This window comes from Protopterus annectens, chromosome 4.part1, assembly GCF_019279795.1.
Source record: "Protopterus annectens isolate FY-2018-M chromosome 4.part1, PAN1.0, whole genome shotgun sequence".
Lineage (NCBI taxonomy): Eukaryota > Metazoa > Chordata > Ceratodontiformes > Protopteridae > Protopterus > Protopterus annectens.
Window position 1 is genome coordinate 914,722,716 of NC_056734.1, and position 16,482 is coordinate 914,739,197.

Below are 16,482 nucleotides of genomic sequence, written 5' to 3' on the forward strand. Positions count from 1 at the left end.
GCTGGATGTGTCCACATCAATGCAGTCGACCTTGATGCAGTGTATATGTCACATATAAGGACTTACACTGCCTTAACAGACATAACCTCTGACCCTGCAGACATGCTCACATAAGGTTTTACATGTATGTGTTCTGCCATATACATCTACACGGCACTGTACAGCGATTCAACATCCTGCCATGTATCACCTGTGTTGCACATGTGATACACATGGGACACTGGCTAGCCAGATGGTATTTGCAGGGAAGGATATCAGCTATGGCATGTACAGTCAAAGTCAACTAGTGGGCTATATGCCATGGGCCATGTATGCATCTAGGATGAAAGGTTACCTGGCAGTAGCCAACAGGCGGGTCTGTGGGTCAGGTGGAGCAGTGCCACATTACTGATCCACAGGGTTAATGATACATATACCATGAGTTATCATGCGGTCATCACACCATGTCTGAGAGGGGAGCAATGTGTAGCTTTGACGGACAGGAATACATAGTATGGCAGGTCTATGTCAAGTGTATGGGACAAGGATCTGTCCAGCATGTGGTAGGTGGATGTCCATGAAGTATGTGTTCGAGATCAGGATGAGTACGTGTAGCATGTCCCACAATACTGGGTTGGACATTGATTTATTCAGGGTATGCATCATGCTACATAGTGGAGATGGGGAATGGGAAGGCTGGTGTAGGCCATCTGCACATGGCCAATACCCCTGAAAGGAAATATGTGATCTGATATGGGTCACTTGAGTGGTCTGCATGGCTGGACAATGATTGCTATATTCATGAATGGCACCCTATTATTATTAGGGTTGCCACATATGACTCCCTGACAGGTGTGGTGATGTAGCTATCACAGGAAAGACAACTGCCCAGCTGCATCCCTCACACATGTGTCAATTATGATGACCGCTGCCTAGGTGGTAATTTATGGGTACAGGGTTATTAACATAGGAGTGACAATGCGAGTCAGCTATTGCTCCTAGGTCATAGTCATTCACATACTTCAATAGGCTGATGCCTTCTGTTTGTCTGTGAGGTATGGACTACAATGAGGGGGAATAGAATACATTAACCCTGACATAGTGTATCTGCCACTGGTGTGATGATCACATATTATTCAGACACCTTCTGTTGTGTTGTTTCTGCCAGCAGTCATGTTGCAAAGCACTCCTGTGACATAGGAATGTACATCTAGTATACCGAGTATAGGTGGTACACAGTATGGGTGATGATGTCCTATGACCTGGCAAGGTTATGATATGCAGTGTGACATCAACCATACTGTCATCTACATCTGTACTGCTGACATCACTTAAGTGATCAAGGTTCATGGCCTTCCAGACCAGACTCAGCAGGGTAGTAGTGCAGTACTTCCCATTATCAGTGATGTCTCCCCCTTTGTTTGATTGTGATACCTGTTGGTGTGCACCATTCAGTGTGTACACAACCTGACATGGAGCTATGTTTTACATGATGTGTATGTGGAGAGCATCTTATTTTGCCATATGTGTATGATACAACCTGTGATGTGGGCAGGTCCCATGCAGACTGAGTGCAGCTTGTGCCTGCATAGTTGTGGGTACCAGGGGCCCTGTGGTGTACATGGATATATGCTTGTGTACCTGTTGGGGGGAGGAGGCCATGTTTTTATATTATCCAAGACCCTATCTGGATTGCTTATTCATGCTAAGCACTTGTCCGGGACTTGTAAACAGTACGTAAGCTAATGATTACTATAGCACTCAATCTTCCACATCACCTACAGGTAAGGGTGAACAGGTTTTGTACATACTGTTCTCACTTGCATAGAGTAATGTAACTGTTGTACTCACTTTCCTCACTTATCTAGGTGAATGTAGTTCTGTATTAAGGCATGTCCAAGAGTCAACTGCCAGTGTTCTCACCTGTCTATCTGATGAATCTGGACATCTTAAGTCAATGAACACATTGCCTCATGTACACAGACAAGCCTCTCCGCCTACAACCCAACACTACAAACTGTGAGAGTTGCACTTATCTAGCCAAACTGGACGTAAAGGTCTCTCCAACCAAGCCTGATCCTGACTGTCATGTGGAGAAGGTACACAGTCGCACAACACCACACTCATCACATAAGCCTCACTGTATCTACCCCACCATTAACTGGGAAAACTACTTGTGTATCAACATATTAGCTCAACGGTTTCTGGAATTCATAAACACCAATGCCCTGACTCAACATATCCATACAACCACCAGGGGCAACAATATCCTAGACCTAGTTATTACCAGCATGAGTGACTGGTGCTCCACACGTGAAGCCAACTCCTCGTTGGTCCGATCAGACCATGTGCTGAACACCGTTGATATCCACATCCCGCACCTACCCCCCATTAAGGGAACCACAGTGTAATATGTCTACAAGGCTAACTAGATGCTTCTTAAGGCAGACGTGGTGGACGTCATGACACCCATGCAGATGGACAGTACTGTTACAACTGCTGAATCCTACACAAATGCTCTCTATAAGCACTTACAGGAGTGCATGGTTTGTGCTATCCCAAACAGAACCAGGACACTATACTCATAATTAACTAAACCAATCTGGTGGTCCCCTGCCATAAACATATTGTACTACAGGAGGAAGACAATGTTGCAAATGAGTACAATACCATGCATGGAGGAAATCCCTGGCCAGCCTCAGTAAGAAGGTGAGATCCCTTATAAGATCCTCCAAAGCTAGCTACAAAAACCATAATGCAACTAATACCAACAACAACCACAAAGCCTTGATGTCAACAACCAGATCTGCTCTGAGTTACAGCACAAAGGCACGAACATTACAGAAACAATTGATATTGGCAACATCCTGGCAGAGCCCTCTCAAGGCTGCACACTTTAAAGACAATATCACAGCATCCATGGGACCGGACAACATCCCAGGCTGCGTTTTACACGAACTTCAGATCGTACTGTTTCCTCGCCTACGTATCATGTTTCATAATAGCCTCACATCAGGCATAGTGCCCCCTGAATGGCGCACAGCAACAGTTATCCCACTCCACAAAGATGGCACCACAACGGACCATGGGACCTATTTCCCTATAGGCCTGACTAGCCTGGTCTGCAAGGCTATGGTGCACATCGTGGATCACTGTCACAGAGACATTGGGTACTTCCCAACCTTTGACCCCTCCCTGTTTGGCATTGTTAAGGCCGGACCATACCTCCTAAACCTGGTGGGCTTCTTAGAGACAGTTACTAAGGCATTAGATGAGGGTAAGGAGGTCCACACAGCCTACCTAGATCTCTCATAGGCTTTCAACACCATTCCTCCTTCTGGTATTATCAACATACCCATCCACCTGAACATTAACCCCTACGTCATGTGATGGTTTGCAAAGTGGCTCACAGACAGAACACACACAGTAGGAGTTGCATACCCTAGGTCTGACTGTATACCAGTTACAACTGCCATCCCCCAGGGCTCAGTCCTAGGACCCCTCATGTTCGGTATATGCTTCTCTGATGTATAGACAAGCACAGGAGGGCTTTGGCTGAAAAGGTTTGCAGATGACTGCAAACTAGGGGACATAATTGTTTCCCCAGCTGTTACAGACACCCTCTGGAAGGGTCTCACTGAGACGGATACCTGGTGTTAATATCATGGTGTAAAGCTGAATGCCTAAAAGTGCATAGTCATCCCCTTTGGATATAACTAATTACCGCAGACTACCACATAGGTGCTAGTCCCCTACATACAAAAAAGGTATTATGGAATCCGGAAACACCAGTAGATAGCAATCTCTCCTTCGATACCCATAATGACAAGGTGGTTAGAATATCCTTCTACATGGCCCCCCTAATCTTTAATGGGTTCGCATCCAGATCAGAGGGGCCATTGTGACTATACACATGTCATATCAGACCCATTAAAGGATACAACACCCCATTTGGGATATATCTTACAATACAACTGCAACAGCTTGGAAGACCACACCAGTACTACACCAAGAGGATTACTGACCTCAAACAGATGACCTATGCAGCCCAACCTATGAAACTCCAGCTGTACTCAGTTGCATACCGCATACTCACAGGTGATCTCTGCTTGACAGACAAGGCCCATGTCCAACCCTGTATAGCTGGCTATGCTCCACCTAAACAGAAGCCCCTGAGAGCCATATGCTCTAGGGATATACACCTAACTACAATGATGAGTAGGACGTGCTGAACAGATAGATTCCTGGCCCGGACACTCCCTATGCTTTGGAACGTGATTCCAATCTAAATCAGGCAGGGCCCCTCACAAGCACTCTTCAAGGGAAAATTTGACATGTGGATGGGAGACATACATGTACCCGAGGATCACTGCAGTGGCTCTGCTGGACAGAGGCACAGGGAACTATTGGCTCTGTCGTTCAGAGGCACAGGGAACCAACCTATGGGGGTAGTGAAAGACAACACATGCTAGCTAGGCTTACAGATACCCTTGGTAAGACAGCCTAGTACCTACGTTTGCACATATTACATATCTTATGTGCATGGATAGTTAAATAGCTCTTCCATTTTACTTTGCTATCATGCTGATAAACTGTCGGCTCACTAAAAGACATATGTATCCTGTTATTGTGTATTGTAAATGCCAATTGACATAACTAATGTTTGCCTACCATTACAGTAGCTTGTAATACATATCTGCCTACAATACTGTACATTACACAGTTATTGGCACAATATCCCACAATGCAAAACATGCTTGCACAGTGGCCCAACCTTCCACATGTTATTCTCTGTATTACACCCATACATATGGCTACAGTTACAATATATCAACATATACTATCCCCTGTTATAGTACATACTTGTTGGACCAACCCTGCCATTGATGTCGGCCGGTGAGGAGTATTTCTGTTCAAAGCCTTTATATAGCATCCCTTGTGGTGTATGTGGTGTTTGCCTTGTGACCTACAGCAGTACACACAAGTACTACAAGCATGACTATGCTCAACAATACATCACTACAAAATAACTGTTTCCACTATATGGATTACGTGCACTTTAAATACTACAGAATAGTACTACATACACAGACATACTGACTGTTCTACATACCTTATTAGTAACCCGACGTATCGTTAACAGTTGATTCAATCCTTTTCGGTTTTTGTTTCAGTGTTATTTGTAATGTTCCGCTGGTATATACGGATGGTTTGAATGTGTGATGACATATCCTTTTCTAGTTACATATCGGTAACATGTGGTAGCCTGTCCACCAATTGCTGTTCCAAATTGGATGCACATCAGCTATGCAGCTACTCCATTAGCCGATACCATGGCAACAGTAATGTACAAGTGAGTACTCCTTTTAGGCATTGTCCGTTTGCCTTACTTTCGAGGGAGATGGCCTAGATGTGTTATTGCGATATATTTCAACAGCTATATGGAGACACACAGATATATATTAGCTTCATGACTCCCGTGGACTGTGTGTATTGGCTAGATGATTTAGTTCTACATGTGAGTACAGCTGTTATATTTCGGAACAGTGCTACTTATGCAGGGTTTGTTTGTACCTGATACTTCTGCAGATGTTTAAGTCTGGCAAGGATGTTTGGCCAGCTCAAGGCCGTATGGCTATGCATAAACTGTTATGTGGTTTACAGTGTGCTCACCAGACATCCTTGATTTGATGTACAAGTGTAGCATACTGTGCTGTTACTCACTAATTGCTAACACATCCCGGTGTATGCACAACCCTCTGAAACGGGATTGGTGCAAACAAACCCTATTACATCAGCAGCTGTTCCATTGTATAACAGCTACTATTTCCCTTAGGGCCATGTTAGTGTGTCTCTGACAAGGTATGTTAAGGCTTCTGCAGATGTACAGTGTGTGAATGATTGTGATGTTATTACAGTTTGTATTGTAATATGTTTGGGTGTGGGGGTGATGGTGGGTGTGCTTAGCAAATGCAGGTGTGTAGGAACTGCTTTTATACATAATCGCTATGTGCGTGAGGGTTCCTTCCCTATTTGAACACCTATCCTTTTGTGGACTAATACAATGGTATTTGCAGGATGATTCATTAAGGCACTGTTATGTGGTTCCTGTACAGCATGCAGGTGATGTTAGTCCTTGAATCCCTTCGGTAATACATATGAATGTAATAACGTGTTGCTACATGATTACTTTGTATTTCTGTCATAGATATTTGCAGTCATCATAGTTGTGTTGGTGACTGACCATCTTTGGCTAGGGTTGCCACCTTTTCATATGTCCATAGTGGGTCCTTTTCGGGACACACATCTGATTTTAGAAGCCGACACAAACCCATGGTCAGTACAAGGGATAGAACTTTCCTTTCTTGCCTAATTATAAGCTTATTCTTGTAGCAGTTTAGTAGCTTATCCTGTTTCCTGTACCGTGTAGGTACTTTAGATACAGAAATAACTATTGTATGCAACTATTACAGTACATATGGGACATAATTATGTCCTACAATCCCAGGACATTTGCCAGGTTTAATATAATTGGTCAGGACACATCCACCCAAAGAGGGCGTGTCCCTCGCAAAGTGGAACAGGTGGTAACACTATCATTGGCTCATGTCCATAGCACATATATGTAATGGTGTATAGGCATATACTCTCCATATCCTTTGTTCATAAAGGTTGGTAGTGGTGGAATGTGTGACTGCTATGATCTATGTTATACACATATGTGAACACTTCAACCGCTGTATACAGTAGACCTACGGAATTCCAAAATCACAGTGTTCCGGTGCACACAGTCCCGGGAACAGACAAAACAAACCATCCTACACTACATATGAGCAGGTGGCCAAGCCCCCCTACATACCCCATGTAGGTGTCTGCGCCCCACACACCACCCCCTACTATAATATTCTACATCCTAGGTCGTGCAAACAGACGCACAAAGCTAACACACAACCACACATTACAGTCCCCAACAACACACACCACTCACAGAACACACACTTACACACACTACAGCCCTATGAAACACACATACACACAGTAACCTACCCAAACCGCAACACCAGAAGCACTGACTAACTGTCCATTAAGATTGTGAGATTACACCTCGCGCATATGGTGTTTCGGTACTGTGTTCTTTCGGACTTTAAGCCTCAGGATTACGTGCGTTGGTATGTAAAGCAGTCGGTATGTGGTAGGTATCCCATTTATATTTACCTCCATGGTTATGTAGATGTTGTTAACCTATCTATATATCTACATATATATGTATATCCCCATATATCAACATCTCTCTTTTTCTCTCTCTCTCTCCCTCTCTCTATATATGATGATGTGTGTATATATTTATATATATATATATATATATATATATATATATATATATATATATATATATATATATATATATATAAAACACACACCTTTCATTGTGTACATGCCGGTTTGTCCTATTTCAACACATTCCTACCTTTTGTGTTTTATCCTGTCAATATACACGACTGCCATTGGTACATCTCAGGTAGCTTAGTGGTATGTTATTGTGATGAATGTGTACATGGTTACGTGTTCTAATCCTGACAGTGATAACTTACCTCTCAGAGCAGGCACTGGTAGTGCAAGGGTGATGAATGCACATTTCAGCGGTTGTGTGTTCCACATGTTTATTATTCTGTGGAGAGCTACCTATATATGCAAGCTGTGTTTAAGGTATACTATGTAACATGTACACATCTGTGAAGATTCCTGTCAGGGATAGTCCCCATTATTTGGAAACATATCCCTGATTACATTATACAAAACCCCTCATTAACACTCTGGGGAATCCTTGCAGAGCAGGTGGTGAACAGCAGCTACACCCCAGGGATCCTGCAAGTGGCTCTGCTCCACAGAGGGACAGTTAGTTGATCGATGGGGTGGCGACAGCAGACACATTTTGCCTATGCTTATGAGTGGCCTCGGCGGTTGGGCATGTACCTACCTATGTATCTATGAACCTGTACATACAGTATGGACACATGCTGATAGCTTAATATACTGTTCAGGTATTGACTTACCTTGTGCCAATGGCGGCTGTGTGTACAGTAGTTGAGGGCTACCTATGTAGGATGCACACAGTAGACCACCTATACATGACAGTTTACAGGTGGTCGTGTGTGCGTGCCATCCATGTTTGCTGTGTGTGCAGGTGGAGAAGGGTGTCAGTCCATGAGTGCTTACACTGTCAGTGTGTGTGCTGTACATTCTCTCTTTGCCAAGGCATGGGCATACTGGGCATGCCTCTGTCTGCCTACTGGGGCTAGCACAGGGTGTTTGTGGTCTGAGCCCCCCAGTGCCTGTGATTCCCTTGGAAATGATGGTGGGCTGTGAGGGCCTTCACCATTCTGTCCCTGCTGCAGCTGTTTCCGCAGGATCATATTGTGTAGCATGGCACATACTATGAAGATGTGGGCACACATTCCTGGAGAGTACTGCAAGGCTCCGCCAGATATGTCCAAGCAACGGAACCATGATTTCAGCATCCCAAACATGCACTCTATGATGATTCTGGTTTCTGCGTGTGCCTCATTATGGCGTTTTTGCGTGGCTGTATGTGCATTTCGAATGGGTGTCATCATCCACGGTTCCAGTGCGTAGCCAGCATCCCCCACCAGGTGGCCATATGGGATGCCCCCCCTGGCAAATACCTGATACAGCTGTGAGGCATGCCAGATGTAGGAGTCGTGATAGCTCCCACGACTGCCAGCACACACATCCATGATAATGCCCTGGGCATTGCACACGACCTGGCAGTTGATGGAGGGGAATCCCTTGTGGTTTATGTAGCGCCTACCCTGCTCACCGGGTGGTGACTTGATGTGTATGTGCGTGCAGTCTATTGCACCCAGTACCTCCAGGTAGTCCGCCACATGGTGGAAGAGATGCATATTGCTGGCCAACTCTTCCTGCGTTTGGGGGAAGTGTATGTGCTCATTGGCATGTGGTAATATGGCATCCAGGAACTGGTGGAGTACCCTGGATGCTGATGCCTGTGAGAAGCCCATGATATCCCCAGTTGGCCTTTGGAAGGTACCTGTGGTTAGTATTCTCAAGCTTACACATACCATCATGTCCACTGGGATGGGTTCCCCTCTGTTACTTCTGGCTCTGAGGCGTGGCTAGCACAGCTCAACAAGTTGCTGCATGATGTCCCTGCCCACCCTGTCTCCAGATCATGTAGCCTCTGGTAGGTTACCCTGGGTCTGAACACTTGTCTCCTCCTCTGGTGCCTGAGATGGTATTCAGCATCATCCTCCACACCACCTTCAGTCTCCAACACATGCTGGTGAATCAAAGCTATGGCAGCCCCTAAAATATACATATTAAAAGTTCCACTTCTGTATACACCAATGGTGCAGAGTGTCTGGGAATACACAAGTGTGTGTGTGGGGCTTTCACACCTTATACTATTGTGCAATGGATGATGCTGGTGTAATTGGGTGTGTTTGTGCTATTCCAGCTGCAGGGTATCTTAATTATTGGTTTTACAGCAGGTACTGCTATTGTGGGGCATTTGGTGTTGACTTACGCTTGTCTGCCATGATTCATCTATTGCCGTTTACTTCTATTTTCAACCCAATTCACCTCCCATTGTCACGCATGCATCCAGCTGCCACCTTTCTTGTTTTGTGCTTCCCCAACACAGGATTGTGTTGGGAAATGTCTTATGTAGCTGATCTACAGCAAGTTTGCTTTGTTCTGCTGTGATAGTTATCTTTTCTAAGCTGTACAGCACCTCCCCTTTCCTGTTCTGCAGGTAGCTGCTAGCAGCCTTGTTAGCTGTTGTCTATGGCCCACTGTAAGTTTCTAGGTGTTAATTACTCATTTGTCCTCTAATTACCATGCTGCAGCATTTCCTTATTGTCTTCCCGTATCCTTCCTGTTTCAGCTGTAGGGCTCACTGCTCACATTCGTTAACTGGGTTTCATGTGTGTTTTCATCCACGTTCACATGAACTTTTGGTTACCTTGTGTGCTCTCAGCTAAGCAAAGCTATGGCTACTTCCACACCCCTATGCTGCGGCTTTGCTTAGCAACACCCAACATGGATTAGCAATGATCCAATGTGCTTACAGATATGGTGGCGCGCCCCTCTCTTGATGTTATGTTTACCTCCAGGCCACTCATCGGTGTTGTAATGCTACACCATGTGGTACATCCTTACACCGGCGGGACATTTGCGATTCAGTATTACTTGACTCATTTGCATGGCATTGACTGCTAATTCCTAATTACCGCATGGAACACTGTCACAGACCCTTAGCAACCCTTGCGCCATGGTTGATGTGTAGCATGCATGCCATTGACTATTATGGGGATATCATGAATTGCATTACATTACAGTTTTATGACATCTAAATATATTTTCATTATGATCCCATTTGCGCACCGATGCACTGAGGTTTTACTTTGCGTTGGTGTGGCCATGAAATGAAATGCTATTTTTTATATGTTGTGCATGTTGTTTTATGTCATTGGCTACATATTTAGCCACTGGCATATATTAACATTATAATACGTAAGTTTGGTCTGCTTTCATGGCTCTGATTTTATGTTTGACAACATGTAAACCATTTTTTTTTTTTGGTTTACATTTCTATATGCTTACGCTACACCTGCACAACTTCATGAATCACTATATACCTTCATTTGCATGCTACACTGCTGCTCATGGGGTAATTAGCATACATGTGCCGGGAGCTGTGCAGCTCTGGCGTACGCTGGTAGTGCACTTGGAAACAGCTCTTACCTGAATCGCTCGATGGCTATATTTGGCGCTAGATTGCCGACGCTACTCCAGCGCATGGCGCAAGCTTAATGAATCCTGGGGATTATGTAATCACAGCTGTGTTTTAGAAAATACTTTCAGAAATATAACTAGCAAAAATTGTTTTACAATAGGGAATGGCATGAAGACTTTTAATACTAATTCAAATATCAAATTACTTTCTTCGGGTAAAAACTAGAACAAGATTTAGCTAAGCCAGTTGAGGCATTCATGCTTTGCAGTTTATGAGAACTGGAAAAGCAACTTATACACTTTTACAATTGCAGGGAATTAAAATGTAACATTATACTTCTAAGTAAAAAATAGACAAAGTGGCAACATTTTAAATGATTTCATTTGATTTAAACTTAACCTCACCTTAGTCTTCTCTAAAGATTGTTCAATTAAAACTCGTATGTGGAGCAAAGTGAAAATACAGTAGGGCTGTCTCTGAACATGTGAAAATACTGCAAGATATTTTCTAGCACTCAATTACAAGTGATAGAGGTGTTCCAATTCTTATGTACTATTCCAGTCATCTGTCTAACTGAAACATGCAACTGCAAAGTAACAAATCAGCACATGTCGGAGAAATTGTTTAAAAAATATGTTTTTACACTTTTTATTTCTTTTCTTAATGACTCATCATGTAACATATTCTATTTCATATTCAGTCTTTATAACCTGGCACATTAAACCCCTTTACATATTAGTTAAAATATTCCCAAATAAAATTATTTCATATGACTCATAAGTGATGTTAATACTTCCTCTGAATTGGTGGTACAGCACAGTAGTATGTTACTTCAAAGGTCTGAAGTAAGGACATACTAGCAAAACAAATAGGAATTGTTAAAGAACTTTTAAGAGAATGCATTCCTAAACCCTGATAAGAATATTTGAAAAGAATTTAATATTAAAATTGCATCTAATAGGGAGATTATCCCATGAATAGTTGTGTCTTTTGTTCTTAAGTTGAATTTATCACCAGAAAAAAATAAACTCTTCTCAGTGACAAATGATGGCTAAAAATGGTGGTCTCACAATGATTTGGCTGTAGAAGAACAAAAAAATGGATGAGATGTTTATTAAAATCACATTTTATGGTACAAAGAAAATATCCGCAGTCATTAAAAAACAATTTTAAATGTTTGCATGGAGAATTATGTGAATATTTAGACTATAACATTAGCTGCAGTTATCAGAAGAAGATATATTAAACAAGATTATAATAATGCAAAGAGAAGCTTATTTATTTTCTGTATTAAAAATACTAAATTTAAGGATTCTGTAAAGTGACAGAACAAAGACATCAGTAATGTCATTAAAGGTGGTTTTGCAATCCATGAATAGATTTTCAAGATGTTTCTTCTTTAACAGGACCAGCACCAGTAACTAACTTTGTTGTTGTCAATGCTACATCCTCAACAATATACTTATCATGGACTGCAGTACCAGGTGACCAGATTAGTTACAGGATACAGACTGCAGGGCCTACTAGTTCAAATATCACAACATCTGCAACACGTATCAGCATGACAGGACTTGTTTCTGCATCACAGTACAACTTCAGCATTTTAGCTGTTGCTGCAGACAATTCAACAGTTTCAGATGTAACTTCCATCACTGGATACACATGTAAGTATTTTACCTCAGTTATCTTAATTAGAAACAGGTAGCTAACTATTATTATATAAAGGCGTTATTATATTGTATTCCTTCATTAAATTCATATGTTGCAATTATTAATATCATTTGTATACTGAGTCATCTAATATAACATTTATGTGCTTGGTCATTCTCATAGCATGCATTTTGTGTAAATATTAGTAAATAACTTTACTTTAAGATAACATATTTTTAACAGCATTTTTTTATTATTTTATGTAAAAAATTAAGTAGAGATAGTAGAAACACACTGTCCCAAAAATCAACATAATCTTGGAGATATTGTGCATGAGCTTGTTAAAATTGTCTTGTTGCATGTTACTCAATGTTCAATGTCAGTGCATTAATTATCGCTGCTGAAATTCGAATTTCTGTTTAGTGCATACTAATTATGATTTCACACGGACAACTTAATGTCTTAGAGAGTTAGTTCTTGTTTAGCCACTTGAATATTATTCCCAGAAATTGTGGAGGCTACACTATAAACATGCAGTTAATTTAGAAATCTCAGCATATCTAATAACTGAAATAATCAGGCTCCCAGGACTGGGGTAAATTCAGCCAAATGAATGCAAAACTCATCACTCTGCAGCAGCAAACTATGTACTACTTTTATCCTGCAATATACTAGACTTCTTCAGAATAAACAAGGTAAAAAAAAAAAAATATATATATATATATCTATATATATATATATATATATATATATATATATATATATACAGTCTCACCCTTATCAGATGCTGGTGCTATCGGCCTAGTGAGTGATGGAAGTCTTAGTTTATGGACCTTGGGTATGGTGAATAAAATCAAACCTTAGGTGCTCCTTGTACATAAAAATCAAATATTTTTGAATCAGAAATGACTTAAGTCATACAAAATTAATTCAATGTATTTCTATTAATTCATTAGTAATTTGTAGGCATGTAGTCTGGGAGACCTACTAGAAGCCTAACCCAAATTCTCAATTGCCACAAAGCACTGTTTGGTTAAGTGATATGGTCACACAGCAGGCAAATGAGGGTTAAGGAAATCAGTCTGTATACAACAGGAAGTAGCTTGTTAACAGCTCATTGTTTTAAATCTGTATGCCAAGATTAATTGTACATTTTACAAAGATGCACAACTTCTTTTAAAAAATATTGTGATTTTAGTCTCTAAATTCTATTGATGCAACTGCCTTTGCAAGGCCCTCTCAGACCTCCTGAGTATGTTTCCTCAATGTTATTTCATTAAAAAATTGCAATTCTGACATAATTCCAGATGTTGTGTAGGGTATCAATACTTGACATGCAGTCTCCATTCTCTGACTCAGTTGGAGTAGAGGGACAACCTATAGAAATAAAGACAGCTTCATACTGTGCTAAATTAAGGGTGGATATATTATTGATTTTACCATCTAACTCCTGGAGTTCAGTCTGTTAATCATTAATAATTTTTTTCACTGTAGTATAAAGTTTCAATAGCTGAAGCCCTGTAGAGTTAATAAATTCTTTAAATTCAATAAAAATTGGTCCAGTTTGGTAATTCCATTGGGATATTTAAAAAAAATCCTAGACCTCTTCTATCAATGTAATGATTTACAGTGCTTAGGATACAAATTATCAGTGTAAATGGTACCTACTGAGTTTCTTGAACGATGTAGACTCAGCATTATTTTACTGAACAATGTCATTTTGGGTATTTATCACCACAAAAGAATTAGGTGGTTTATTCAAAAATATTTTGAATGATACTTGATATAAACCAATGGTGAAATGTCAGAAACCAGTTTTTGTGCTGAACTTTCAGTAATGCCATTCTTCTCCACAGTGGCAGCATCATTGTGACTGTCTACAGCATACAAGTCTGACAACTGGATCTTCCCTCTCATTGTTGAGATAACAAGAACCAGAGGATTCAACATCTTTGGGGGAACTTGCAACATTCACAAACATAAGTTGGCAATTCTCTGGAAACAAACCCATAATAAACTGTTCCAAAACAGATATATCATCTGTTCCATTTAAGGTCTCTTTGCCAGCCATACCAGAACAGCAGTAAACACAAAAAAACAGAACTGAAAATACAGTCCCCCAGGACTGCTGTAAATTCAGTCTCCTAAATGCAAAACACACCAATTGCCAGATCAGAACCACAGTGAATTTATTTAGTGCTCTCATACTGCAATAAATAGGAGTTTTTTGGAATAAATAAATCATTTAAAAATGTATATATATCAATGTATATATATATATATATATATATATATATATATATATATATATATTTATATATGTATATCAGCTAGAAGTAGTCATATGACTAGTTCTATGACGTGCAACATAAACACATTAATATAAAATATTTTGTTTAGAACAATACAAAACACAATAAACATTATAAAAGACACTATAAGTGATCATTTAAATTACTTAAAAATAAAAGTGTTTATTTTATCTTACCCAGTCCTCTGTCTTTTAAAAAGCATTGGCATTGTTAGTATTGTTTAGACCAGGAGATTTACCTTCCTGTAATAAAATCTAATGCTATTTAGTTTTCCAGGTTTTTATTATTTCTTAATGTTCCCACCCATATAATTATAGGGTTCATAATCAATGATAGGAAATAAAAGCTTCTTTGTCATACTGTGACAGAACAAAGTATGTCTTTTGAAAGCATATCTGGAGTCACCACTTCTAATAGCAAAAATATGCTCTTCAGTTCTGGAAGAAAGCTTCTGTATAGTCCAATAAACATAAAACCATCTGTACCTAGAACATAAAATGATGTAAATAACTTCAATAGCGATAAAGTTGTAATGAGCATGACTATAGAGAGCAGACTTTAGGCTAGTGAGTATAGTGAGACCTGAGCTAGTCTGTATAGATAGTTGAACAATTTAAAGGCTTTTCTTGGCAAGTTATTTCTGTGGCCTTTCTAATTTAGAAACATGCTTTGATTTAAGCATGACAAAGGGAGCATTGTATTCAAAGATGGGTTTGATAAGGGAAGAGTACAGTGGCAGGATGACTTTATTGGATCATGAAGATATTCACATGAAAGTTAAGCAATCCACAAAGATTGCAGACTGCTGCTCTTCAGACTCCATCAGAGATATCAGTGTTAATGGATTGCTTTGTTGAAAGAATACTATACATAGATGCTATTTGTTATGTTTACTGTTAAATACAAGAATGACCCAGCCGACCTGAGTGTATGTACATTCTCTTCTCCTTTCTGTATATAACACTACTGCCATATCTTTTTCTAAATAATTATGGCTGTGTTTATGTTATAGTATGTGTTCTATGTCTTCCCATGGCTTGTCTTGGTCTCTTGTTTCTTAGATGACTACATAGGTTTACCATTCCTTTGCTTCAGTTTGGATTGTTCTTCTATATTGATGTCAGTGTTTTTAATTGTTACAGTTTGCTAGTCTTCCATGGATGTGTTAAGTAAAGGTTAAAAAAAAATTATCTACATAGAAATAATTCTTGTCTGTAGTGCAAACACAATGACTGAGTGTCCTCAGATCTTTTGGGTGGTGGCTGTCCAAAATGTTGTAACTTTGCAACATTTCATTTAACTTGAAAGTTTTCAATACAGCAGGTAAGTGTATATTCCATCCTTTGTTGGAGCTGTTTAATATCAGTGCATGACCAGATAACAGTGCACAGCTTGCAGTCATCACCAAGCCTTGTCAATAATACTTCTACATTTGAATGAATGTCTACAAAATAAAGGTCAAATAGGACAGGTCCTAGCACAAATCCCTATAGTACCCAACTAGCTATAGTATTACAATGTTGGATCTGTCAAGTAACCAGTTTGCCATCCAGCAGATGATATAAGGATTTACTTTAAGTTTGTCTAATATTTTAACAATGCACAATGACAAAATTGGGATAGTGTAAAAATCCTGGGCCACACTGAGATAATTATTGTTCACTGCATCACCAGAGCCCACAGCCTATGGTATCTTTTCAATGAAGCTATGAACCACTGCTGAAAAAAAACCTGTTATGAAATAAAAAAAATAAAATACTGACT

The 16,482-nt window shown here is 40.3% G+C and overlaps 1 protein-coding gene across 1 annotated transcript in view; it reads left to right on the forward strand.

Moving 5' to 3' along the window:
* Positions 1-16,482, forward strand: part of LOC122801341 (mucin-19-like) — a 938,154-nt gene that overhangs the window by 590,069 nt on the left and 331,603 nt on the right. The window contains exon 32 of the mRNA XM_044070881.1: positions 12,163-12,420. Within this exon, the coding sequence (XP_043926816.1) occupies positions 12,163-12,420 (258 nt within the window). The remainder of the gene's footprint in view (positions 1-12,162; positions 12,421-16,482) is intronic.